The sequence below is a fragment of the Falco rusticolus genome, chromosome 13 (assembly GCF_015220075.1).
Source record: "Falco rusticolus isolate bFalRus1 chromosome 13, bFalRus1.pri, whole genome shotgun sequence".
NCBI lineage: Eukaryota > Metazoa > Chordata > Aves > Falconiformes > Falconidae > Falco > Falco rusticolus.
Genome location: NC_051199.1, coordinates 7,393,915 through 7,420,731, shown reverse-complemented (window position 1 = coordinate 7,420,731; position 26,817 = coordinate 7,393,915). Strand labels below are relative to the sequence as shown.

General features: G+C 36.9%; 1 protein-coding gene across 12 annotated transcripts in view; it reads left to right on the top strand.

Moving 5' to 3' along the window:
- The window catches only part of PIK3CB (phosphatidylinositol-4,5-bisphosphate 3-kinase catalytic subunit beta), a 101,102-nt gene that overhangs the window by 49,961 nt on the left and 24,324 nt on the right, over positions 1-26,817 (top strand). For all 12 annotated transcript variants that reach the window (XM_037406324.1, XM_037406323.1, XM_037406322.1 and 9 more), the window contains 11 exons: positions 8,078-8,263; positions 10,001-10,226; positions 11,826-12,049; positions 14,704-14,886; positions 15,147-15,317; positions 16,235-16,312; positions 18,749-19,000; positions 19,567-19,663; positions 20,540-20,670; positions 24,190-24,243; positions 25,753-25,941. In XM_037406324.1, the coding sequence (XP_037262221.1) occupies positions 8,111-8,263; positions 10,001-10,226; positions 11,826-12,049; positions 14,704-14,886; positions 15,147-15,317; positions 16,235-16,312; positions 18,749-19,000; positions 19,567-19,663; positions 20,540-20,670; positions 24,190-24,243; positions 25,753-25,941 (1,758 nt within the window). In that variant the 5' untranslated portion in view covers positions 8,078-8,110. The remainder of the gene's footprint in view (positions 1-8,077; positions 8,264-10,000; positions 10,227-11,825; positions 12,050-14,703; positions 14,887-15,146; positions 15,318-16,234; positions 16,313-18,748; positions 19,001-19,566; positions 19,664-20,539; positions 20,671-24,189; positions 24,244-25,752; positions 25,942-26,817) is intronic.

Sequence of the window (26,817 nt, the reverse complement as noted above, 5' to 3'; positions counted from 1 at the left end):
GGTCCTGGGCCTGCGAGCGCACGGGGGTGCCAGCAGCTCTGAATTTGTCACAGGTTTGGGAACAGAAGAGGATGCAGCTCTACAAAGCCATGAACTGGCACACAGATTTTAGTGTATGTACTCTTGAATTCAGAGCCTTCAGAAGTCTTTCAGATACTATGAAGGAGGAATTTTTCCTTTGATGTTTTTTTCAAGTGTCTGCTAAGTTGCATAGGACATAAACCTGCCTGCGTATTTTGACTCCTTTTCCATCTTTGCTGCTAGATTCTTTTCCCTTATTTGTTCTCAAATATTTCCTTTATAGCTCGCTCATCTTTTTATAGTTCTGGATGTTTGCGTAGTTAGAAAAACGATTACAATGATTTTATTGTGTAAGTGCTTAGTGTTTCTCCTACTTACACGATGTGATATGCTGCTGCTGTTTCCTAGAAAATTACTGTGGTCAGATTGTCATCTAGTCTGTTCTGGACAGTGAGATATTGTTTAAACAGTGTTCTTGTGTGCCTGGATAGGGTGGCCTTTTTCAACTGCTTTCACTGCTACAAGACTTTTTTTTTTTTTTTTTTTTTTTAGCCCCTTGACTGCCACATGACAGAGCAAGCAGTAGATAAAGAGCTGTATTGATCACAGTGATGATCTCCTCGAATGTGGTGCTTAACAGTTGTATTAACATTATATAAAGCAAAAATCTGGATAAGCAGAATACTCTTAGGTTTTGCATAATCAAAACAAGCTAGTTTCTGAATATTTGTCCTTTATGTAAATATTCATGTTTTTAGTGAAAAGAAAAATAAACCCAGGTTTGTATTTAACATGCAGAGCTGTAGATACTTCTGTGCCCTTAAAATGCAACTTTGCTTGAAAGAGGTCGTGTAAAATAAACTTAATTCTTAAGGAAATGGACTTTTTCATACACATAATCCTGCCCCCCCCCCCCAATTTTGCCATCTATTTGGGATAGCATGCTTACTTCATCCTGTGGATTGTGACCACAATTTCAGGGATAAGTGACAATTTCAGATGTCTGAAGACTGGATTTCCTTGGTGCTATGAGGCAGCCCAGGAGATGCTATGAGAGGTAACAGGGCATCAGAGTTTTCCTCTAACACTTTATTATATGGGTATTCATATTCACCAGCTTCCTTGCAGCTTCTTTTACTTGTCTTTTATTAGATTCTTTTTAATTATGCTTCAGGATAATAGGTTGAATGTTCCATTGGATTTTACATTGACATTCTTTTAATAACAGAAAAATACACCTCAGAGGATGAGTGTTAGGAGATTTGTGGTGAGTTCACAAGTAAAGGAGAATTTCTAACTTAATGACACTGTGAGATTTCAGAGTTGGTGCATTCTTCAAAATAATGTTTGTTTCGGAAGAACTTACCTGACAGGGATTAATGTTGGGTATTGATAACAATCTATGCATATTTGTGAGTACTTTTTAACGTCTAAGTCTTTTGCTGAGATGATAAATTAGTTTCAAAGGGAACTTCATTGCATTGTTATTCCACGTCTTAATATTTTGCAGTACCTCCAGACAGGCTCGCTTTCTCTGCGCATATTCTTGTTGAGCTCTTAATTTGAGGATAACCTTATAAAATCTCTCCTGCGCTTCGTTTCATCCTTCATACCTTCTTGGTCAGTACTGTTTCATGTCAGATATTTGCACCTTCTGGATTTAATTCCTTTACATGAGCAAGATAACTACTCGACGCAGGTAAAACTGAGTTTACCAGCTCTTGTAGCAGTGGTGTTGAAGCCTGTGCAGCTGGGTGGACTTTCATACTGCCTTGTCCTCAAGTAGTCGTGATGGAATTGAGTGTGCCACAAACTGGTCTTGCCTGCCTTCTTGGCAAAACGGGATTAGCTTCTGAGTGGATGGCTTAGTAAGGCAACTCGGCCCCAGCTTGTAACCACAGCTTCTGAAACCCTCCTGATCCTTTAGTCTAAAAGAAGTCTTGTAACTCTCGGGAATGTTGTGAATGCCTGGGTTCTGTAAATTTATACCGTGTAATGTTCTGGTGGTTCTGCTAGTAACTGGCACTGGCTGGAAGTGTTGCCTATATTGTTTTACAAGCTGCTTTTGTACCTGCACTGTACAGCCCAGGCACGCATGGTTCTAGTTCCATGTTTTGGTTAGGGGAAAAAAAATGAGTGGGCTGCAATTCACAGAAAAACTTCTATAGCTTACTTTTGACTTGTCATCTTTCCTGAAACCCTTTTAGGAATCAATGAAGAAGCAGCCTGCGCCTGGTAGTCCTTTTTTTTTTTTCCTGTTTGGTTAGTTTTTTTCTGTTTTTCCTTTATTAGTGGTCTCTTTGGCTAGATGATGAGAGATACTTTTGTTGGGGGATGGAGAGGAAGCTACAAGGTCTCTTTTCTTCTGGAATAAGGCTGCTGGAACTAGAGCAAATTTTTCTGTCTGCCTAGAGATGGTTAAGTCCTTTAAAAAACAAAACGCCCCCCAACAAAACAAGAACAATAAAGAACTCTGCACCTGGGAACACATAGCTGTTCTCAGTAGCTGTTCAGGGGCTGTGGCCTTTTGGCTGGTCTCTTCTGCTTAAAATATCTGATTATTTTATGATCAAGGTCACAACACAGAGGAAAGATGAAAGTTAAATTCTGTAACTTTCACATTGGTTTCACAGAGGAAATTCTCACTCTCTGCAGGAATCCATAATGGAGACAAAAATATGGTACAACAGGCTGGTTCGTTGGTGAAGCAGTTTCAAGACAAGTGAATGTTTATGGAAGACACCAGTGATGAAAATCTATGTAACTTATTGTATGGTTCACAAGATTCCTCCCTCCCCTTTTACCGAGCTGGAACTGTGTTATTATGTGAAGTACGCATTTTGGTTTAGGCATTTAGAGTTTTAATTGTCTTTTATTTGGGCATTCTTTCTTTCTGGTGAAAGCAAATGAAAGTGTTATTTCATGTGTCGCTTCAGTTGTTCAGAATGCAGACTGCTGTCCGAAGGGATGCTCCTGCCCTGCTCCCAGCTAAGTGTTACCACCACCTTCTTTCTGTGTTCATGCAGCCTGCCTGCTTGGAAAGCTGTTTACTGAAAACTGTTTTTAAAGAAGAGAAATACCTAAAGTCTCAGTTGGATCAGTACTCTTACCACGCTGACAGGAAGAGCAGTGTGATCTGCTATCAGTTTTAGCCCACTGTAGAGCTGCGTTTGAGGCCCTAGTTACCTGAAGCGCAGTGACACAACCTGGGGCCTTGCTGCTGATGGGAAAGTCCTGCTTCCATTCCTCTCCTTTCAGAGGCTCTGGCACTCTTCAGATCCTTCTGTGATTTACTTCAACTAGATAACGTGAAGGAAAATTACTCATTGACTCCACCTGGATGATAGGCTGATACTGTTTGTGAGGTGTGCTGGGGCAGGACGGGGCAGCCTGGAGTAGAGGGAGCAGAAGGGGGGAGGTGGGCATTCCCCTCTAGCTGTCGGTGGGCCGGGCGTTGGATTGCATGGCTCGCTTGGGAATGTGTTAGGAAAACCGTATTATGGTGCAGTGTGGAGGCTTACAACCTAGATGTTGACAGCTTGTAGTGATAGTTGTTCCACTTCAGTCTTAACGCTTGGTGCACATACCAGATGTACGGGTTTATAGACGTAAAAATTGCAGGCAGTTGTCTTGGTTTGAGAAATCTTGTAGGGCTTATTGTCTGTGTATATTAAATATAAAGATGAGTGTTAAAATTTTCTTTCTGTCTTTCTTGTTCTGCAGATGTTTTGTTTCTTTCCATTAGTCTAAGCAGCTCTTTTGGACCTGTTGGTATATTAAAATATAAATTGAGCAGTTTTGAGATTGTATGTGTGTGTCACATACATATGAATCTGAAAATAATAAGTCAAAGTTTAGAGAGAATTTACAGCTTACATGGGAATGTTTGAATGCTGTCTGTCAATATTACATACCTGTGACTTAGAAGAGCATTTAATATTTGGCTTAACTGCTATTAAATGCAAATAATCATTGATTAGATATTTGAGTAGCCAAGATTAAGTACTCTTTTAATTACTTCCTCCTTTTGTATGAGAAGTTGTTTTTACCATGACAGTAGGCAAGAATAGCTATGAGGTTAACAGCCTGAAATAGCTTTTTATTATTATTTTGATTGTTCATTTTTTCCTTTAGCTGGAAGTTGTTTAAAATGTCTCCGGTGCTATTGCTCCCAATCCAGATGGCTTTCTGCCTTTGTTTCAGTTACTAGATGTCAGATTGTTAGTCACTAGTGCCACCACACATTTTACAGTTTGGCCCGTGACTCATTCTCACAGCCGTCTTATGTTGGCAATCAGTGTTATTCTCAGTATAAATACTTGTTCTCTCTTGACCCCTGTGATGTCAGCTACTGGTGGAAACTGGGTGATGACTGTGTAAGACAGTAACCTGTTTCCTTGAGGAAGGAAATATTGAGTAAGTGTCTGAAAGCAAGAATAGTTTCCCAGCATGCTCAGATTGATGTGATGATTTCTCTTCCCTTTTTAGTTGAAAATGGAAATGTAATTTTAAAAGATTCTGATGTTTGTTTTGGAAATCCATAATTATAAACAAGTGTCTTACAAGAAGTTTATAACTCTGTGCGTTGCGGTGCCTAGGTTATAGGGTATGTAACAGCATTTTTGAGTTTTGTTTCTTAGAACGTTTTAAAATTTTGCTGATGCGCTAAAGTGGTTTCGACAATTGCAAATGTGCTGGAAAAACATCCAAAAGAGGATGAAAATAGAAAAGGTCTTGTGCTGAATTAAAACAGAAATGATAAACAAAATATATTCACCTGTTCCTTGTAGTTTTTCCTTGCTGCTGTACCTGTTAAAATAATGCTTTATAACGGTGATACTGCTTTATTTTACCATGATGACCACAGATAACTGAAAATATAGTATGTCCAAGTATGAAAAATTTTTAGTTTTAGATAATTCACATGATTTTTTCTGTGACTACTGTTGTCAGTTACAACAAAATTGCAGCCAAGATGTCACGGGTAGAAGTAGCTGGATGAAAGAAAAGAAATAGTTTCATATTTAAGTAGTAGCTTGTTAAAGGTATACTGATTGATAGTGAGGAACTATGCGTTTTCTCTGGACTTTTTGGGTAGATGCTATGTTATTCTAATAGTGTAGCCTGTGTTGCATGATGGGGTTAAATTTTATTTCTTTTAGACAATTTAAAGGGATCATACACCATGCTAAACTTTCCACGCCCATTGATGGGTGAAGGATGGATGGATTTGTAAAGATCTGGTAATTAAGAAAAAATATTTCCATATCTGATCTGTTGTTTTTACCAGGGCCGCAGTCTCACCTCCAGTTCTTGTTTTGATTCAGTCTGGTGCAGTGTAGTAGATTTTATTTTTGGGGGTGAGGACCCAATGGTGATAAACTATTATTCAATAATGACAAAGATTGGAGCTCCCTAATTGTTGCTTCTATTGAGTAAAAATATTTCTCCTTATTTTATGCTTTCTGAAAGTTAGAGGGGGTTTGTTTGCACTTCATTAAATTTCTACTGTATTTTTATCTAGTACAGGCAAAAAATTAAGTGAATGCATATTTAGTGTGGTAACAAGTTGTGTTGGCAGCAGTCATGCTTGTGTGGGTCCTCACAACCTTGCTAAGACTGTATGGAAAGGTTTTGAAATGACTTGGGTCTCATTATTCGGTGTATTTACGTGGCAGTTAGAGGTGAGACTTAAACATGTTCTCTCATACCTAAGGCAGCTTTGGACTAGCAAGCCAATAGTAGCACAGCTGTGGTACCGAGTAGCTGCTTTGAGTATTTAGCTGGGTTCCATGGGCGTGTTGGACTTGCTGTGCCTGGTAAGCCTTAGGACATTTCAGTCCTTTGTAGCCAACCTTCTTTCTCTGCTGAAGATTTTAATCATCTGAATTTTTCTAAATGTCAGGTGAGCGATTTTATATATTTATGGTAACTGGAGGTTGGAAACCAGTACTTAGGAAGCAGAGATGGACTGTGAATATTTTTAAATGGTCATTTAAATGATACTGTTTGTTTAACAATGATGATCATTAAAAGTTGGCACTGAACAGCTCTTTTTAATATGTACAAAATGTCAATAGCTTGTTTGTCAATAAAAAATTAGTAATTGATTTTTGTGCTGCTGGCATATTCTGTTACTCATTGTAGGCACATTTAGCTTTCCGCTATGCTTTCTTGTTTATTTATTTCATTGCAAGCTGTCGGTATCGAGCAAGGGATTACAAAGAGACTTTCTGAAGTACCACTTCTGCATTGCTGTTGTCAGTTAAGGACAACGATGCATATGACAGTGAATTGTTTGGTTTAAAAGCCTACCAATTTACAGAGTTGAATTTTTGTGAAATAGGAGTATCAAATAAATTTAACTCAAAATAAATGATGCATTAACTCCTGCATATCGTAAAGTTTGGATTTAGTAACTGGCAGTGTGATTTTTTTCCTAAACTAAGCTGTTCTTTATAAAGAAAAAATGTAAGCTGGAGATGAATGAAACATCTTTCTTATGATGATGTAGTTGGTTTCCTGCAGTTTTGTGGGCAGTTCAACTATGGTGCACTATAAAAAATTTCCTCATTGCTTGTTTTGGGGACAAATAGTAATAAAGTGCTTTGGGATTGAACACATGTGTTCATAAATGCATATAAATTTGGAAAGTTTGCATACAGTACTAATTGTCTGTAATTCAATGGCATGACCAATTTAAGCAACGTAGTGCAGTATACCCTTATAAGTTTAGCATCTGTAGAAAGCATTAACCTTTGAGAAGGGATTTTGCCTAGTGTCTTAACAAAGGGGAAAATACTGTGTGTCAAACATTTTTTTTTTAAACCACGTACCCAGCAGTAGCAACTGGATTTCAGAAGGCTGTTGTGCTACATCTTTTTCTTTTTCTTGTTTGAACCTGCTCTGTGATGTATAAAGCATCCTACAATACAGCAGCCCTGTGTATTGGTTATATCCTGCTTTTTCTACTGGTGCTGTAATAGGGGAAATACATTCAGTTAAGCAGAACAGGCCTATTTCAGAGCAGGAAGGGCATCTAAAAGAGAAGGGAAAGAGTGGTAAATGTGGTGGAAAGCTGTAGCAGTCGTGGAGTTGCACATACTGGCTTTTTTTTTTTTTTTTTTACAAATGGTGACTTCCCACATCTTGTGATGTCTTAGAAGAATTAAAAAGGTGTAGGGATAATGTGTCCTTAGTGGAGGAGTGCTTTACAATAGTGTTTTACAACACTTCCTAGCCCTTTGTCAGATGAAGAGGAAGGTAAATACTTCAGTGAACAGTGAAGACACATCTTTAGAGAGTGGTAATCAAAAAATAAGTCTTGGAAGGTCAGAAAGCCTAGTGGTAGAATGAAGAGTAAATAAAAAAGTCTTGAAATACAAGGAAAAGTAATCGGGAAGCCAGTGTAGTGAGTTAAATCACACAAAGGGTTTCCTCCTACCCTGCAGTGGATGTAGTTTACACAGTGCGTTGAATTCATAGGAGGTGATCTTTATTTAAGGGTGAAAGCAAATTGCAATAAATGTCTTTTGAGGGGAATGTCACTTTGTAATAGAGTTGAAGATGATTTTCCTGTGTTAATCTAGACTTTCAAGTTGAATATGTCACTTTGGCCACATTTATGGAAAACTAATGGGAAATATGCAAAAACAAAATTAGGAAATTCATCATGTGTTTTCATATTAAATGTTGCCATGCTTCATCCAAGAAGGTTGTTTTGATTGTATTTTATGAAGATAAATTGTTTTAGAGAAAATCTAAAATGAATTTCAGCTAACCGCTAATTAATTATTTCTGTTCTCATATCACTTTATCTTAATGACATAAACATCTCAACAATAGTGCTTTACCAGGCAAGTGCTTTTATTACGCATTAATTCCATTTAGTATAAAAACTATGCTTATGTGTTTGCAGTATTGGCATTTGAGACCCCAGACTTGCAAGCTGAGCTGTACAAGCAGGCTTATGTAATCTTTCCAAAGGCTTTAAAATGTGTGTCTAATTATCGAAGGTTAAATATACTGAATTTTAATATTTTTTTTTTCCCCTAAGGCCATGTGGTTATGATATTATTGAGATTCCATAATGCCTCCTGCCGTGACAGACAGCCTTGACATCTGGGCGGTGGATTCGCAGATTGGTGCTGATGGCTCAATATCTGTGGACTTCCTGTTGCCCACTGGAATCTACATCAACCTGGATGTCCCTCGAGATGCCACCATATCTCATATTAAACAGGTAATACCAAATGGTCAATTAACTTTGAAGTTAAACTTATATTTGGAATGAGTGCTGTTTCTGACTTTTACGTGCTTTTTGGAAAATCAAGTGTATTGAATGTGCACGCATAGCAGATTGATTAATAAAGGTGTATATGACTCTGGGGGTTTGGAATGTTTTTGGGCAGATGGCAAGGTTTGGAGAAATTGCTTCTTGCTGTTGGTTACACTTCAGCAGAAACTGTTCTAATAGCCCTGTATTAATACTGTGTTGCTACATCTAAGCCTTATTTTAACACATTGATAGTATGTTGTACATTGATTTAACATGTCTCTAATTAGTGTGCAAAGAGAAGACACTGTGCCTGATTTGATTTTTAATGGAGAAGGCACAGGTTGTGCTCCTGCTTCTTTTAATTGACACCAAAGATGGGTACTTTAATAAAAACGGCGTATGCCACTTCTTACAAGTTGTGCACAAGTACCTTGTTAGGGCATCACTTAAAAAGTGAGGGAATACTCAAAGCAAAGGAAGGGGAGCAGGAGGTAAGGAAATAACCACAGATACTAAAGAGTAATCTACTGACCTTTCATCAAATAATGGCCATGTGAGGGCATTTAACGAGGGTACTGTGGAATTATGTACTGGGTGAAGTACAACACAAAGTAATCTGCTCCTTAAGCATAATAAACTTCTAAAAGAACATAAAGCGTGATTTACTTGCATTGCCTGGTAAATAAATACATTGTTTTTAATTCCTATTCAATCTGACAGTATTCACTTGTTTATAGAAATTTTCTTTGTACCAGTAGTATAATTTATTGTACTGTAATTTGAAACATTCTAGACACTGAAGTATTATTTTTTTTTTTCATTCCGTGGACCACTTAGTGTTTTAGAAGAAGTGAGAGTGCCACTAGAAATTGAAGTGATCCAAGAAATAAGTTATGTGCTATACGCAAATACTTGAAATGATTCTAACTGGAAAAATGTTAATTGTTCTTTTAGTAAAAGGGTAACCTAGGCAACTACAGGTTAATTGGTGGGTAAGATAATGGAATAGCTGATTGTGATTTCACATGATAAAGAATTTAAAAAAACAAGTGTGTAAGTGACAACAATAAGGGACTTGAACTAAGCTGTTTGGTTTTCTTGATGGTTTTGGCACATTAAAACTTAATGTGCTATAAACAGGTACTGTTGATATTTAGCTCTTTTTCAAAGAAAAGGGATGTTGATTATAACTACAGAGGTCTTTCACAGAAATCACTGTATTTGAAAACAAAACAATAATGAAGACTTTGAGGGCAATACCGGATTAGTAGCTTTGCTCCCACCACGTTACTGTGACAAGCCCAAATTGGATGTATAAAAAGATGACTTGATAAACTTGTTACTGTAGGGACAGCCGCAGTCCTGCAACTTTTGCTGCAAGTAGGACTATGTTGGGTCAATCCCAGGATAAGCATCAGGTTGAGGGTTAGTGCTGCCCTTCTCTCATCACCTCATAGTACTTGTCCCTATGTATTTTTTACCCCTGGGATATTTATGCACACAAGTTGCTGCTTAAAAATAACCTCAAGGTAGGGCCTCCAAACAAGAAAAAGTAAATATGTAACCATATATAGGGATAAAAATGAACCAAGTTAGGCAAACATGTTATTCTTACATTCTATTGGGAATGTAAATAGAAATTGATGTTACCTTCAGTGCCATAAGATATGTCCATGCTTTCTTTATGTACTTTCTTTGCAGCTGTTATGGAAGCAGGCACATTCCTATCCGCTCTTTCATCTCCTCATGGAGATTGACTCTTACATGTTCTCATGCGTGAATCAGACTGCTGTACATGAAGAATTAGAGGATGAATCACGGAGACTTTGTGATGTTAGACCCTTTCTTCCTGTCCTTAAACTAGTGACGAGGAATTGTGATCCAGGAGAAAAGTTGGATTCCAAAATAGGTGTCCTTATAGGCAAAGGTAATTACATTTGATTATTTTGAAAAACAAAGGTAAACTTTGTTTTGTATTGAGGGTCTTAATAATTGGGCAGGGAACATTAAGTATTTCCCTGACAGAATTTCCCTTTCTTTATCTGATACTGATGTAGTTTAAAAGAATTTAAATACTCAGGATGAAACATTTGAAAGTTGTTGAAAACTACTTTCTCTATTGTGTTTTGGCACTGAATTGTATTACTACATCAGACAAGAGCAAATTTTATCTTACTAGTTGAGGGAGAAATCTGTACTGTTATTACCAGGTGAAGGAAAGCATAATCCCTGAAAAGTGTTGTCATAAATAGCCTAATAGCAAACTGAAGGCACAGAAGAAACTAGAAATTATTGTGGGTTTGTTGTACATGGTTTCTGAGTTGGTTAACAATATGATTCTTGTTTTTACTCTCAATTGTGGTGCTGATTTTCAGCAAACAATGAAAAGCTATTTTTAAAAGTTTCACAGTAACTTGTTTTTGATGTTATTACAGAATTTTTAGCTTCTAAATCTACTCTGCTTGGTTATACAATCAAGATTGACAGGGTCGTGTGAGGTCATACCTCTTGTTTTAAAACAATGAACCATTGTTAGCTCTTTTATAAAGACTGCAGGTTTTGTTTAGATTTCAGTAGTACACTGTCTGCCTATTTGTTAAAACTGACAATGGAAACAGTTAGCCAGTTTAACCATTCAAACATATTCTGACAGATTCTGAGAAATTCACATACTTTAATTGAGTATTTTGCTTATTATAGCTGTGCGAGATCCTTCCTTAGGCAGCCCCTCTTTTGTACCTTAGGAGTGGAAAAAGTGGGTTCCTGTCTAAGCTTCTGAACTTAGCGGTTTGTTCTCAAAAGGTGTTCAGTGCTTTGTGTAATTTGGACGATGTCCTTCAAATTTCAAGAGAAAAGCAAGAAACAGCCACTTGCAGGCCATATACTCCCTTAAGTGCCAAAGAATTGCAGCTGTGTGGACTCTCCACTGTGTATTCTCTCTTGATGTGTTTTGGAAAAGGAACTTGACTGGTCTTGAATTGGTTGAATTTTCAATCCTGTCATTTTGCCTTGAGTAGAAGATTTTAGTCACAAGGAATATTCAAGAACAAATGTATCTATTTACAGTCCCACTATTGCCCTTTTTTGTCTTTTAAACAAATCAAAAAAGATTGTTGGCTTTCTGTGGAATTAAAAAAAACCCTCGTTTGCAAACACTTAGTCCCCTCTATGGTCTTTATGATGCATTTGCTCGTGTGAGGAGAGGCTTAAAACTTTCCAAACTGTCTTGAACTCAGGGTGGGGTTGGCTTTTCCGTTTAATAGTCCCTAAGAGAGGCATTGGTTCTTGCTATTTGAACTAAACTCTCGTGCCAGGTTGCATGGGAATTGTGCAAATAACTTTGCAAGTCCACTGATGTACAGGACACCATAGAACCCAGCTCACTTTTGAGCACCCATTTTGGATGTGATATCTGAAGAAAGCCACTTCTGTAACCTTAAAGATAATAAAAGTTTGAGTGGGGTGGTAAATAAATGGGCAGTGTTTGTCTAGGTAGGTATCCTTTTGCTTGCTTGAATTCTTTCAGGTCTCCATGAGTTTGATGCCTTACAAGATCCCGAGGTGAATGACTTCCGAGCTAAAATGCGGAGAATCAGTGAGGAAAAGATTCAGTCGCTTGTGGGTCTCTCCTGGATGGACTGGTTAAAACACACTTACCCACCAGAACAGGAGCCTGTTATTCCAGAGAGCTTCCAAGATAAGCTCTATAGTGGAAATCTTGTAGTGGCTGTTCATTTTGATAACTGCCAGGTAGGAGCGGTTGTTCATCACATTTCCTGTGCTGTTCTTGATCCTGATCTGAATTAGCATGTGATCGATCAAGGACGTAATGAAATAAAATACTAACATTAATGGTGTTTGCTTTAAAATGCAAATTCTTTCATCAGGATCCTTGACTCTTGAAAGAAAGTGAGGACACAAACCTACAGTTGTGAACTGAACTTCTAAAGTCAAATTACAGTTCTGCTTCTAAAGTCAAAATGTGTAACCTGTATATTCTATATTATTTCGCATTTGTTTAAATGTAAAGTGTAATTCAAAATTGTCAGGACTTTTTTTGCCAGCTGTTACTGTGTTGCTTCGTTAGCATTCAGTTTTAGGCTCAGGGGATGCCGGTGAATTGGGAGGCACCATATTCAATGCACTTTCTGTGATGCATTGTTGAACATCTTTGGAGTTGATCTGCTAATGAGGTTGAGGAATACATTTTAAAAAAAGAGGAATTAGTATTCCCTAGACTAGACATGCACATAGACAGATAAAACAGTAGCTAAAACTTAGAGGTACCTTTTTGTTTTAGCTAACAAATTCCTAGTGTATTTTTAAAATAAAAACACCTGTGGTTTCCACCTGGAATTATTTAGTCTCAGGTTTTTGGTATTGAAGAGGCTATAATTCAGCACCAGTCCAGATTCCCAGTACTCATTTTCGCACTGTATTCTTTTGGGTAATGGTGAGGGCTTAGCATTGGAAACCTTAACATCTCGCAGGTGTGTTAATATCTCAGTCTATATTTGGTGTCCATTTTGACCCAGGTGCTAGATACTGATTTACTAATGATTCAGCTGATTTTATTTACAAAACTTTATTATTTCTGATACTATCTTTTTTAAAAATTAAAAAATAAAAAATTCCAAATAGTAAAATCATACCTGACTCTGGAGACACTTAATGCAGAGGTGAATGCTGAATTTGGTCCAGTACCACTAGCTGATGTTGGATGCATAGGTGTTTTTCTGACAAAACCTTTTTCCAGTCCTCTTGGGTTAACAGAGGACTTGTAGCTGTTCTGGAGTGAGAATATCTGTGTTTGTCAGCTTTAGATTAAAGTATTTAATGTGTATATATATGCATATGATAACAGTACAAAAGCAGTGCAAAAGTTCGTGCTGGTGCAGAATGTATTTGCCTGCCGCTGTAATAGTTTAGGCTGCTGACATTTCAAATGTTTCGAATGCTTCTGCTGCCAGTTCTGACCTTCAAAGCTATTAACAGTTCAAATCTGAGCTGCTTTTTAGAGCAGTAAACTCTGTTCCAGAGTATTAGAATCATCTGAGTATCAGAATAGTCTCACAAGAATTAAATAGGAAGGTATGGGGGACTGTTGTGTTCTTTCAGTAGGAACGCTGCAAGATTGAGAGAAGGGAATATTAAAATATTTTTTATCTAGGATGCATGAGTGAGCTATAAAAGCTACCTGATCGTCTCTGGAGCAAGAGAAAGAGACTGATCCCCATTTCTGTGACCTAAGTGCAAAGACCTACAGTTTGGAAGTAAGGCAGCCGTCATAGCTGTCCCCAGCTTCCTGGGAAGGAAAAATGTCATTCCCTGTCTACCCACTACCAGTTATGACAGGAGAAGAAAGCCTTCGCGGTTTGGCAGCTTTCTGAAAGGGGGAAGCTGTTGTGAACCATGCAGAACCTGAGAAAATAACATACAAAGTTAGATTTTTCCATTAGGGCAGCTTGGCTTCTTACTAGTAAACTTCTATATAAATAAAGCACAAGTCAAAAGAATGTAAGCCAGACAACACTTCACGTTTGTAAATGATTGCTTTTAGAATACTTACATCTTCAGGAGTGTGTCTGTGTGTAAACAAAAAACCAAAATCAAAACAAAACCCCAGAACTTGCTGGATCAACCTTTGCAAATAAGCATGTGCAGAGCATAATGTGGTAGATTAAGGGAGGTAAGTTTTCACAGAAGAGCTTTTACATTAGAAACTTCAAATTAATTTAAAGCTTTTTAAAAAAAATTAAAGAAGAATGTAACTTCTTACCTTTATCTTTTTAGAACACATCAAAATTAGAGATACTTCTGGAAATATTTAGATAGTCTCTAAAGGTCTGATTAAAAATTTTCATTGAAAATGCAGCACCTTTCCATGCTGTATTTGGAATGCTACAGGTATTGGCTGCTACCCCTCTTTTCACAAATCTCCAAATAAGATGGTGGTTTTGTACATAAATCACATTAACGGTTTCTTCTGCTTTATTACCTGAAGCTTTCTTTTTCTTCTGAGTACAGGGGTACCTAGAAAGAGGATAACTTGCTAGTAGCGAGAAGGAAGAAAAATTTACACATCTAGTACAGCTAAATACCTTGACATATATGCATGGTTTATTGTCTCACTCATGCTCATTGTAAAATACAGGCTCCTAGATCAAAATTAAGTTCTGTTTTCTTTGAAGTACTTCTGATACCATAAAAGTTTGGGAATTTACCCTTTTGCAGCTTTTAGGGTGTCTGTTGCTCTGATTGCACTGAAGACGTAGACATTAACTGTGAGTGTTAAAATAGACTTTTTAAGTTAACTACTTCTGCCTATTTTATTGTGTGTGCTAGAATTTAAGCCTTGTACATCTGACTACGGATATTCAGTATTCCTGTTTGTGTTTTGTTAGGATGTATTTAGTTTTCAGGTGTCTCCTAACATGAATCCCATCAAGCTGAATGAGCTGGCAATCCGAAAACGTTTGACTATCCATGGAAAAGAAGATGAGGAGGTTGATCCTGCTGACTATGTGCTGCAAGTTAGTGGACGACTGGAATATGTTTTTGGTGATCACCCATTAATTCAGTTTCAGGTAAATAAAGGTCTTTGAAACTTATCATAACAGTTCTCTGGTGCCTTGGCCAAAATTGGACCTTGCTGCTTGTGCCACTGAATGGTCACCTGTGCTGAACAGTAGTATACTTCCTTCTCATGTCTGCAGCCGTCTCCAATTGTAAAATACATATACACGATTTCCTTTGTATCTTTGTAATACATTATGTTTCTTTGACTTGAAAGTTGCCATAAAAATAGTCTACTAGCTGATAACAACTGTTTCCCATGGGCTTTTAGTATATACGCAACTGTGTGATGAACAGGACTCTTCCTCAGCTGACTCTAGTGGAGTGTTGCACCATAAAGAAAATGTGTGAGCAGGAGATGATTGCCGTAGAAGCTGCCATAAACCGCAAATCATCCAACCTTCCTCTTCCTCTGCCACCAAAAAAAACAAGAACAACAACTGTAAGTTGATATACGGAGAATATCTAATACCCCAAAGAAACAGTGACTTGTGGAATATAAATCACAGTGCCTGGGATTTATGCTACTACTGCTGTTTTCCAGTGTAGGTCTCCTGGGTCTCCTTGGAGCTTTCTGTTGCTTGTGAGGTTTGCGTCAGAAATAGCAGAACTTGAGGCTTTTTGGAAACTTCTTACCTTCCCTCACCTCATCCATTCTCCTTCTCCCCGCACAGTCTCCTTTCCTATTGATTCTGCTTTTAATCACAACCCAGAAGAGCTGATCAATGTAACTGATCAATGTAACAATGATCTGTTACCACCAACTGGAGAAGTTATTGCAGAGAACCTGGATTCTGCAGCCTCCCTGCAATGTGTAGGCTCCACTAGCTTGGGTAGTAGTGGTCCGATCTTACACATTGTGCCAGATACCTTGCATGGTGTTGCGACTTCAGTGATGGCAGCTTTTGCCATAATACACATCTAACATCTTTTAACATAGTGCTTCCTTTATTGCTAGACTTATGGCCTTACAGCACAGTTAGGATTTATGTACTGTCACTCGTAAGAAATGTGGACAGACTTGGCTCTGTTGTGCACGCTGTATATATTCACAATGAATAATAAACTTGAAGAGTTATTCAGAATTGTCAGCCAGTAGTACTCAATGTAATTTGCCAGCCCCACCCCACTCACCTTTCAGCTGAGCGTTTTCTCCAACTTTTTTCCCCATTAGGGCATCTTGTATACTCTTGTATTTATGATAACTGATTTATTTTTTAACATTCCAAACTTATATTTTTAAAAATGCATCTTCTTTTAGTTGGTTTATGGCTTTTGCTTAAAACACTTGGCTTATAAAATAGGTCTGAATATGTGGCATTGATTAATGATGAACTTGTATCTTTGTTTCTTTCTCAGAGTGTATGGGATATTTCCAACCCTTTCAAGATTATCCTATTAAAGGGTAATAAACTAAATACAGAAGAAAATGCCAAAGTAAGTAACTATGCCTAGTATCAGAAGATATTTTGTTCACCATTTTAATGATTCATAATTTTAATGATTTTCAATGTTTAGCGAACTCAAAATCATAGATTTCAATTTGAACAGGTATAAGCTTTTTTAGTTATTCACAGTTATATTGGTCGCATTGGTTAAAGACTTGCTTTATTGCTAAAGTTTTGCTTTTTTGTCTGAAGTTGGGTATGTGTATTAGAACATTATCAATAATTATGGACAGTGTGATGTGAATGTTCATATGGTACTGGATCTTATTAAGATGGTATCTGTAAAGTACTGATATTGGTGTGAAATAAGTTTATTTTAACTGAACTGCTGTAAACATCTGACAAACAGATGTAGATTAAGTACTAAACATTTTTCAATGGAACATAAAGTATTTTTGTAGTCCAGAATACACTCTGTGTCTGTCTAAGATTGGACTGCATGCCTCTATACAATCTGTCTTTTATTTTCTAAACATGCTGAACACACACAAAAAAAGCTGTAGTATCGCTTCCTGTAAAAATGTACATGACTGGGCTTCTGACTGTTTCACAGACCACAGGTTGTTAACACATGGGAATTTGTTACACAATTACTTTAAGACCTTGCAGGACACTTGCTTGTGAGGTAGCACATTAATTTCCTTTATTTTGTTTGGCGATCAATGAGCTATATATCTTGTCATGTAGATTAGGAAGAAATTTAATTAGCCATTGAGGTTTGCTGTTCTGATGCTTTATTCGGGATACTCAGTGCGTTTTTTTGCTTTCAAAACTGTTGTTACAACCTCCTTGTATATTAGCAGTACTACATTTTACTGTCTAGCTAAATGAGCCGTAGTTACAATTTTACTACCCGAGACATCATGACTGTGGAAATGGATGCCTGCAAAACCAGCTGTTTCCCTTTTCTTTGTCTAAACCATTATTTAGCTAGGTGTAATATCTTCTTAAGCCTACATTCTGTAGACTCTTAAAGTTTTCAAAAGAAAAGGGAAGGGAAAAAAGAAGGTGAATTCCAGAAGCTTTCAAGTTTGTGGGTTTTTCTTCTCCCATATTTACAAAAAGTGAAGTTTGGTTAATTGCAGTATGCTTCTAGAAGAAAAAGAAAATATGTTGATTGTAAGCTGGAGGAGAAACAGGAAAACCTGACAGTTCTTTGGTATTGGTGCCAGTGGACACTATCTAAATATTATTTAATATTTTGAATGCTTTTTAATCTTGAAAACTTTAAAGTCCTGTAGTTACCAAGAATGCGTGTAGTAACCTTCCAAGCTTGTGCATGTTTCCCTGCATTGTCTGTCTACGCTATTATGGAATTGTCACTATTGAGAACGTATTTGTTTCCTAGTCCTGACTCTAAGGCTGTTTAATTCACTGCCATTGTTCTTTTAGTTTCATTGTGCTTTGGGTCAAGCCAATATTCATCCATTTTTGCTGAAACCACCAACAGGGTTCATAAATGCAGTGTTTGTAGTAGGAAACAAAACATTTGTCAGATGGATAGCACTCCACTGATGTGAGCTCAATTGAGTATTTTCACCTAGAGCACAAGTGACTTCATTCAGCTGTCTAACACCCAACCATATACATGACATTTGAAATTGCTTTTCCTTTTGTCTTGCTCTTTGGCTGCACCGTTGGTACATACCATTTCATTAGTAAAAGTGGAGTGTCAGAGTGAAAAGAATAACAATAGGATCCAATCTCTGACATGAACAGGATGGGAAAACATAGAGTTAGAACTAGCCAAAAGGCAAGCAAACCAGCGATGTGTTCCAACAATACGATGCTTTTTTTACTGTCAAATTTTACTTGATCACTTACGCTTTTTGTATTAATGAAGTATGAGAAAAGTCAGGGAAGTGTGGTGGCGTATAAAGTTATATTATGAGATGAGAGCAAGTCAAAGAACAGTAATCAAAATTATGCAAGTGTGAATAAACCCCTGATTTAAAAAGAGGAATCAACAGGCAGAGTTTAGAAATCGGTTCTACCTGAAGATATGAATTTGTATCCAGAAAACTAGTCTTACCTTTTTCATTCTGCTTAGTTCTTTGTTTCCTACAATTTCATTTCCTTCTGTGTTAAGTACGTTGTCAGAAGCAATTGTGTATTCTATTTATTACTACAAATGAGTTGTTGTTATTATTAGTCATATGTGATAGTGTAAGTAATTCAGTACTGAAAAAATTGGTAGCCAACATTATTTAAACAAATATGTTTCGCTTTGGCCAGGAACATGAATAGCAAAGTAAAAAGAATTTGTTCTCAAGAATTGTTTTGTTCATTTTAAAACCTAAAAATTAGTATTTCTTTTCAGAAAGAAACATTGATGTAATGCATATATGTATGTTCTGTATAATATTCTGTGCAGAATTCTGTAAGTTCTGTGGCAAGCTTAAAACTTCTCATTTCTTTATTGCAGGTTCACGTTAGGGCTGGTCTTTTTCATGGTACAGAGCTCCTTTGTAAAACAATTGTAAGCACAGAAATATCTGGAAGAAGTGACCACATTTGGAATGAAGTACTAGAGTTTGAAATAAACGTCTGTGATCTGCCGAGAATGGCAAGGCTCTGCTTTGCAGTTTATGCTGTGATGGATAAGATGAAAACTAAAAAGTCAACTAAGGCAATGAATCCTTCCAAATACCAAACCATTAGGAAAGCAGGAAAAGTGGTAATTATTTAATTTTTTTTTTTCTTGAGCGTACCTCTGAAGTATATTGAAACGAGTATTTGGAAACCTTCAATTGACCTCACTTTAGTGTTCAAGAATGCAAAATGAAAAAAAAAATAGCAAAAAGAGTTATGTATCAAGAATTGCATGTCTTTGTTCGAAAAAAACTTCATACTTCTCAGACACTGAAAAAGGCATGAAAATTTGGGTTGTAAGCCAGTTGGCAAACGGCTATTTAAAAAACTGTGTTTTAAAAGCTTGGGTTTGTTCTGAACCATAGATGAGTTGTAATTGTGAAAAGATGAAAAAATTGGCATCTTGGCACACATTCAGGGAACTATGTATTTTTACCCTGGCAGAGTGACACCCTTAAAATGAAGTTTTACTCTCCTCAGTAGTACTGGAGTACATACTGAAAACTATGGATGTGTTTAGCTGCTTTTCTGAAAGGTATCACCATCTAAAAAAACCCACCCCTCTCAATTGTACTTAACATTGTAGTGCTTGCTGCATAGTAATGTTCACTGGCATCTTAATTTTCATGTAAAAATTCTTGCCTTTAACAGCATTATCCTGTAGCCTGGGTAAATACCATGGTATTCGATTATAAAGGACAGTTGAAGAATGGAGAACTGGTGCTGCACAGCTGGTCATCATTTCCTGGTAAACTTCAACTTTTAAGATTTAGACTTTTAAATAGTTATAAGACTGAAGAGGAGAATATATACTGTATGCATGTCCAGTTCTTCTGTCATAATCTCTTTACTGCTTGTACTTTTTATGTGGATGAATATATATCGTCTTAATCTCTTTTCTGAAAGTATTGAGTGTCGGGAAAGAGGAAGGGCAAGAGTCTGCTTGGAAATAGTACTCTAAAAGTTTCATCTCTTATGGAAGAAAGATCACATAAAAGTAGATGACACGTTTATATCTGGTGTACCCATTTTTAAGATGCAGTTTAGGTTTCATTTGATTTCCCGTACTATGCATCCTAAACTAAATAGGTAAGCTATAATGTTTTGCCAATGCAAATATTGTCACATACAAATAAATTAATTTTTTTTTTCAAGTCTTTCTTCCCTGGCATTCAGATTTGTTAGTAGCAGTGTCTGAAATCTCCATTTCACTCTTCATTCCATCGTGAGAAACACTGTATCGGCTTGCCTGTAGTGCTTAAAGAAATCTGGCTCAAAACTAATTTTTTTTTCCGGTACTATTTGATACAGAGGCAGTGTGTGTACTGGTTTACAGGAGCTGCAGATCTTACTGGGATTTGGTTCATTATAGGGATATCTTGGCTTCCCTTGACTGTTACATTTGTTTTGGAAAGAGAAACAGTTTCTCACTGAGTGATAATCCAACACTTGTGAATGTAGGTAGCATGGTAGTTTATGCTGGAAATGCAGTGTGGTGCAGCAAAACATGTTATCTGTCCGTTGTATACAGTAAGCAGTTTCTTATTGTGTCTTTGCCTTTCAGATTTTTTAATTTTAATGCATGCCTAGCCTATGGTATTAATTTCTCTGTCTGATGTTTCAGATGAACTTGAAGAAATGTTGAATCCAATGGGAACTGTCCAGACTAACCCTTACACTGAAAATGCAACGGCTTTGCACATTCGATTTCAAGAATATTCAAAGCAGCCTATTAATTACCCTCCCTTTGATAAGGTAAGGCATGACATAAAGAGCAGTCATGAAAGCTTATGTGTAAATAGCTATTTCTTCTTTCCTTTCAACAGTGGTTTTCCTGCTGAATTCCCCATTTCCTGCCTTTTAGTTAACACGCTGCAGTTTTTTAAACGTGCATTGCATGAGAGTGCCAGTGCCCTGACTTGAGGGTCTTCAGATAGTGTTTTGAAAATGTATGCTTTTAAAATACTCTATACATAGTCTCTTGAGGGTCAGAAGCATGATCATTTTCCCACATCAGTGGACTTAAAAAAGCTAAATTTATCTTCCATTCTGGAAACCTTAAAGCTGTGCTTGCCTGTGATCTAGAAAGATCTGTTAAGCCTTTGTACAAATGTATCTTACCTATCTTTGGGACACTTCTTTCCTCTATGAGGTAAAATCCTTTTAAGGATAAACAGACTTGTAATAATATACGAAAAGGGATTTCTGAAGGTCTGCTCTTGAACTAAATCCACTTTAAGTTGTCCTGCACTTTTCTACAGATACGGATAAGCATATCTGTCTAGAAAGGAAGTATATATTTGGAATGCACATGGTAATGTCTGTAGTGTGAACGCTAGACAGCAAGTTGTTCACAAACCAGCAAATAAAGCTAAGACCAGGAAGCAAGTAGGAAAGTAAGTGTTAAAACAGACAGCTAATGATGCATCAGAAAACCAAAGTTTTAACTTGTAGATACATTAGTCTGAATTTTGTTTTGGGGAAAGGTAATAGCCACTTAGAGAATTTACACACACACCCCCCCTACTTTTTTTCTTTGAGGGTTTTGCACCTTTGTGGGGCGTGAACAAAAAGACAGAAACCACCAAGCTTTCAGTTTGATCAAAGAGGGATTTTGGATTTAAGGTTCATCAAAATGAAATCAAATAACAAGACACGTTTTTCAGTTTTGAATTTTTGGTGTTCTGGGCCTCGTCAGCATAGTGCTTGTTCTTCTATTAAAAGAGGGTTGGAAATGCCTTAAGAGCTAAAACAGTGCTGACTAATTGCTGCCTTAACTATGGTTGAACCAGCTGACTCTTCATACGGGACATTAGTTAGGTTTTTTTACTGGTTTATTTGTACTGCTTGTAAGTTTTTTACTCATTACACTATATGTGTTTAATTTCTAAAGAAAAACACTGCTTTTATGTGCATATTACAAACATGAAAGTATGCTTCTTAAGTAATTGTCTATTTGTTCTAGCTCTATTGTTCCTTTTATTTGTACCTGTAATACCAAGTTTGCAGTATGTTAAAAGCTGGGGTGAATACAGACAAAAGATTTTACCGGGTAGTCACTTGATATATTGACATTAAGGTAGTGTCTGATGGTCTTTACCATCCCTTGTAACTTTAGTTTGGCTGCTAGCTTTTTCTATTTTGTGGCTTTGCCCCCTTCTTGAACTGTACCTGAGAACATCCTGTGTATCAGATAGAGGAAAATCCCAGAGCATCTTTATAAAGTGATTGCAGAGCTGACGGTGAAAGCACTGAAAGCATTCAACTTTGAGGAAATGCCACAAAATGTGCTTTTTTTTCAGCAGTTCTTAGTTTTTCCCAGTAACTTTTGCTACTTGTTATTCCCTAGAGTTAAGAAACTGTTTTGCAGTATCACTGGGAAAATTGGAACTCTAAACTCTCTGATAATTTGTTTCATATATGTGAAACTGGCATTTCTCTCCCAGAAGAGTCAGATACCTGATCTCTGAAAGATTCTCTTGTTGAAGGTCTTGTTGAATCAGGAGTAACATGGTAGCTGCTTGAATTCTATCAGCTGAGAATCTTGTTTCTCAACATTGTCCAGCTGAGATGTGCTTAGTGTACGGCTGCTTCTAATTTTCCCAGTGTTTTAGCTTGTTTCTGCCAAGAAAATGGACAATTGGATGCCAAATCTTTTATTTTAAGAAACATAATGTGCAAAAAGATTAATCTTTTCAATCATAGCATCAATCTACTGGCAGAGAACAGCTGTTTGGGGCTGAGTGGGCAAAAGTGCTTTCACAGTCAATAAGAAAACTGTTGTCTAATGCAGGAGCTGTATATTGGGCTGGTTAATGATCAGTGCTGGTTAATGATCAGTGCTGCTGACACTGAGCGGCTTGTGGTTCAGTTGAACAAAGCTGGACACTGACAGTTTATTTGCAAACCAGTAACTCTAAAAAGCACAAGGAGGCAAGCATCAAACATAGAATTGGGACATACTTGTTTTGTTCATGCATGCTTTTCATGCACAGTATGAAACAAACTTTGTAGCCAGGCAGCAGATGTGATACATCATATTAATAAGTATTTCATACAGACAAAGAAATAAAACAAGTTAGCATACCTTTTTAAGGATTTTAGCTGCTGGGTATTTATGGTCTGATTATTGTAGTCTTTTGTTGTTTCTCATATTGCCTTAGTAAAGACAATACAAGCCTTGCTGGATCTGTGTCTGAAGGTGGTGGTATATTCCTGAGTGATGAGGGAGGTGGACCTCTAAGGGAAAGGATGTGGTGAAGTTCCTTTGATGACTTTCTTATTTGATATTTCATTTTATGAATTGTTTCTCAAAGCAGCATCATCTCACAGCTATGGGTATACCTACTTGACAAGTTCAGCTGGTCTAATTAGCTTAGGCGCTCACCATTCTAACACATCTCTGTTGGCTGAAATTGTGTGCAGAATAAAGAACTGTATTTACACCTGTACTTAACTACCTATCGTGATTTATTACATGAGCTTCGAAAAAGCAGCAGAATGTTCAAAAGGGAAAAAAAAAAAAAAAGGGCAAGCGTAACTTGGAGCTAGGGAAATGTTGCCTTGCTGTTAACAAAAGTAGCAGTCCTTGTTGCTGAGGGTTACGATGTATTAATTGCTGGCAGCTTGTTGGTGGAATATTCATGTTACCATTAGAAGTTCTTGTTGGAAGCTGATTGTTCATGGTGTTACACAAGGGAAGATCCTAGATTTAGAGAAGTGACTGGAAATGGAAACGCTAATTGAGTTCATATCAGCGATCTAAGGGGATGGTGTAAGGAGTAAGTTTATGGATTTGTAGTGAAATAGAGAGCTGGAAGTATGGATCTGTGCGTAACAGGTATGACTTTTGGAAGCAGTGCCATGAGAAACAGCAGAAGGAGAGATGAGAAAGCAAAGGATGATTTATTATTGAGGAATTGGTTTGCTGTACTGAAAAATCTGGAGGAAACAAAAACAGAAACAGAAAACTGTGCTATAGGGAAGACCATTTAGCCCTAGCCCAGGAGTGGTGAAAAGGAAGAAAACTGAGGTAATCATGAGTGCTCCTGTTCTTGATATCCACAGTCCTGCAGATTAGAAAAGGGACACAGTGTAGAAAGTTCATGTTCTTATACCACTGTATATACAGTGCTGTATATATATAAATAGTGCTGTAATTACCTAGAAGATAGCAAAATTTCCTTATCTGGTTCATTTATATAGTATTTGTTTTTTTTCAAAGCTGTCAGCTTTGTTTTTAAATCTTATGTATTTAAAAACATCTTTTTGCAGATACTTGAAAAGGCAGCTGAGATTGCAAGGAACAGTGACAATGCTGCAATGGCGGTAAGCATCTGCTAAACACCATATAAACAAAAAAACCCCCAGAGAATATTTATTAAATCTTCTACATCAATCTTTAAATAAATAAATCACTGCTCCGATAATGACAGTTCTATTGACTCTGTTTTTTAATCGGTGACCCACCTTACAAATCAGGTATATATCCTCCCTTTCCAGTATATTTTGGACTTAATGGCTTTTTATGTTAAAAAGCACAGTTGCAGATGTGGAAGCCGGGTAAGATTTATATTTGATCTGGAAAACATTCCTAGGGTCCATAAAATATTGCTGGAAAATTGCACGGTTTTATTAACTGTGATCATTTGCTTGTCAGATATTTCCAAATAAGCACTCTCAAAAATGGTCATTGATCTGTAAGATGTTGTTTCTTATTTAAGAAATGATTATATGCACTTATTGAGGAGAGGGATAGTTCTAAATAGATAGGACAAGTTTTGAAAAAATCACCAAAATCTGAAGGTGTTTTCTTTGTATTATGTACAAAAATACAGAAGATTGCAATTTAAGATGGTGAAAGCCCATTGGGATCAACAGTAATAACTGCATTTGAGAATAATTGAAATTGCTAATTGAAAAATGTGTGAGTTATAAAACCAAGTGCCTAAAGTGCTCAGGAAAAGTAGAAACTCGCTGCTACTTTGGGTGCAAATAATCGGAAATGTTAAATAGCAGCATGCCAACTTGACACTATTGTGAATTTGAAAGCTTAACACTTTCAAATACAAGAATCACCTTATTGTCCAGACTGTTCACTTATTTTGGTACAGAAACAGAGCATGTGCATAGTTGTTATAACTAATTATTCCCTGCAACTACTGCCTCCTTACCCAAAAGCAGCAGTTTCTTTTGCCTCCCTTTAATTTATGGAATGCTATTGTTGCCGGTATCGTTGCTTTAATTTCTGCCCTTGCAGTTTGCATAGGGGTGTGGCTGGGAACGGAAGGCTTATTCATGCAAACTGATTTACAGAATCAGTGCTAGTGTTAATGTTTCAGAGGTATACAATGGAGCAAAGTGTCTGGAAAAGACAAGTCTGGATTAATAGACAAAAAAAATAGGTGTTTGTATATTTGGCAAACGTACTTCCCTTTGGTTATTGTTGGAAAAGTACTTTTTGGCTTTTAATAATTAAAAAAAGTATTTGTATGTGTAACTATTAAATCTGATCACCTGAAAAACAAAAAGAGAAAGTATATGCATCATAAATGAAAGTTCTCCATGGCAGTTGGAAAATAGAATGTTGCCATCTAGTGTCATTAACTCTGAAGTTTAGTTACTTTTTCAGAAAATTCTATACACTCAGTTTTGAATCTGTTAGTTGCAGTTCTTACAGCGTAAGAAATCTGAAAGAAAGGCATGGTAGTCATTCCCCCTGTGTTTCATGAGTTTTAGATGGTATTCTTCCTGGTGTAGAATTTCTAGTATTTGAGCTAAAATGCAAGAGCCTTACTACTGAATATATCAAAACAGTATACGTTTCTTATTTTCTAGGGTCGAGGTGGTAAGAAGTTTCATGCTGTGCTAAAAGAAATAATGGAAAGAGATCCTTTGTCTCAACTCTGTGAAAATGAAATGGATCTTATTTGGACTTTGCGCTATGACTGCCGTGAAAATTTCCCACAATCATTGCCAAAACTGCTGCTGTCTTTAAAATGGAACAAACTTGAAGATGTTGCTCAGGTAAGGGAAAACGCAGTGATGGTGGGGAAAAACACTGGAGCTGAACCACGAGTAAACAGGGTTTCTTTCCCAAGTATAGACATTCTGAAATGGTACTATCTTATAAACCAACGTTCATTGTATACCTTCTGTGGCCTGGACATATAAGCAAGAACTTACTGTCTTAAAAAACCTGCAAAACAAAAACAGAATCCAAAATACCTATCAGAGTTCTCTGAATGATGAGAAAATCACAACAATTACTTATGCAGGTTAATTTTAAAATGTTGTGCTCAACTTCTAAATGCAAGGAATTTCACAGTCATTTGCGTTGGAAGGGTGTTCCTGAGATCTAGTCGAATGCCTGTGTTCAAGCACAGTCAGCTAGAGCAGGACTGTCCCGCTGAGTTTTGAGTATCTCCATTGATGGAGACTCCACAATCTCTCAGGACAACAGGTTCCAGTGTTTGACCACCCTCACAGTAAGAACTTCTTCTATAAGGTTATTTTTAAAAAAAATAATAAAAGTTTTAAGTTTGTAAATCAAGATCTGAAATAAAGCTTCTTATAAAAAATGTTAAACTGTTCAAATACTGTAAAAAAACCCCCACATCTCAGGCTGGGTATTTAAACCTCGTTGAGTCAAACCATTTTCAAAGAGCTATGATACCCACTAGTGCTACAAGATACTTTATTCTCATCATGTTGACTGAGCAATTAGTATCTTTTTAAAGTAACTGTAAGTAGTTAAGGACTTGAAGACTGGTGCTGTGATACAAGATTACATTTTCATTAAAATTGTATCATTTGTTTGCTGTATTGTTATGCAAGGTTATTTCATTATACAGTAAAGTAGTTGGTGTAGCTCCCTTTTTCTGTACTTACCCAAATAGAATC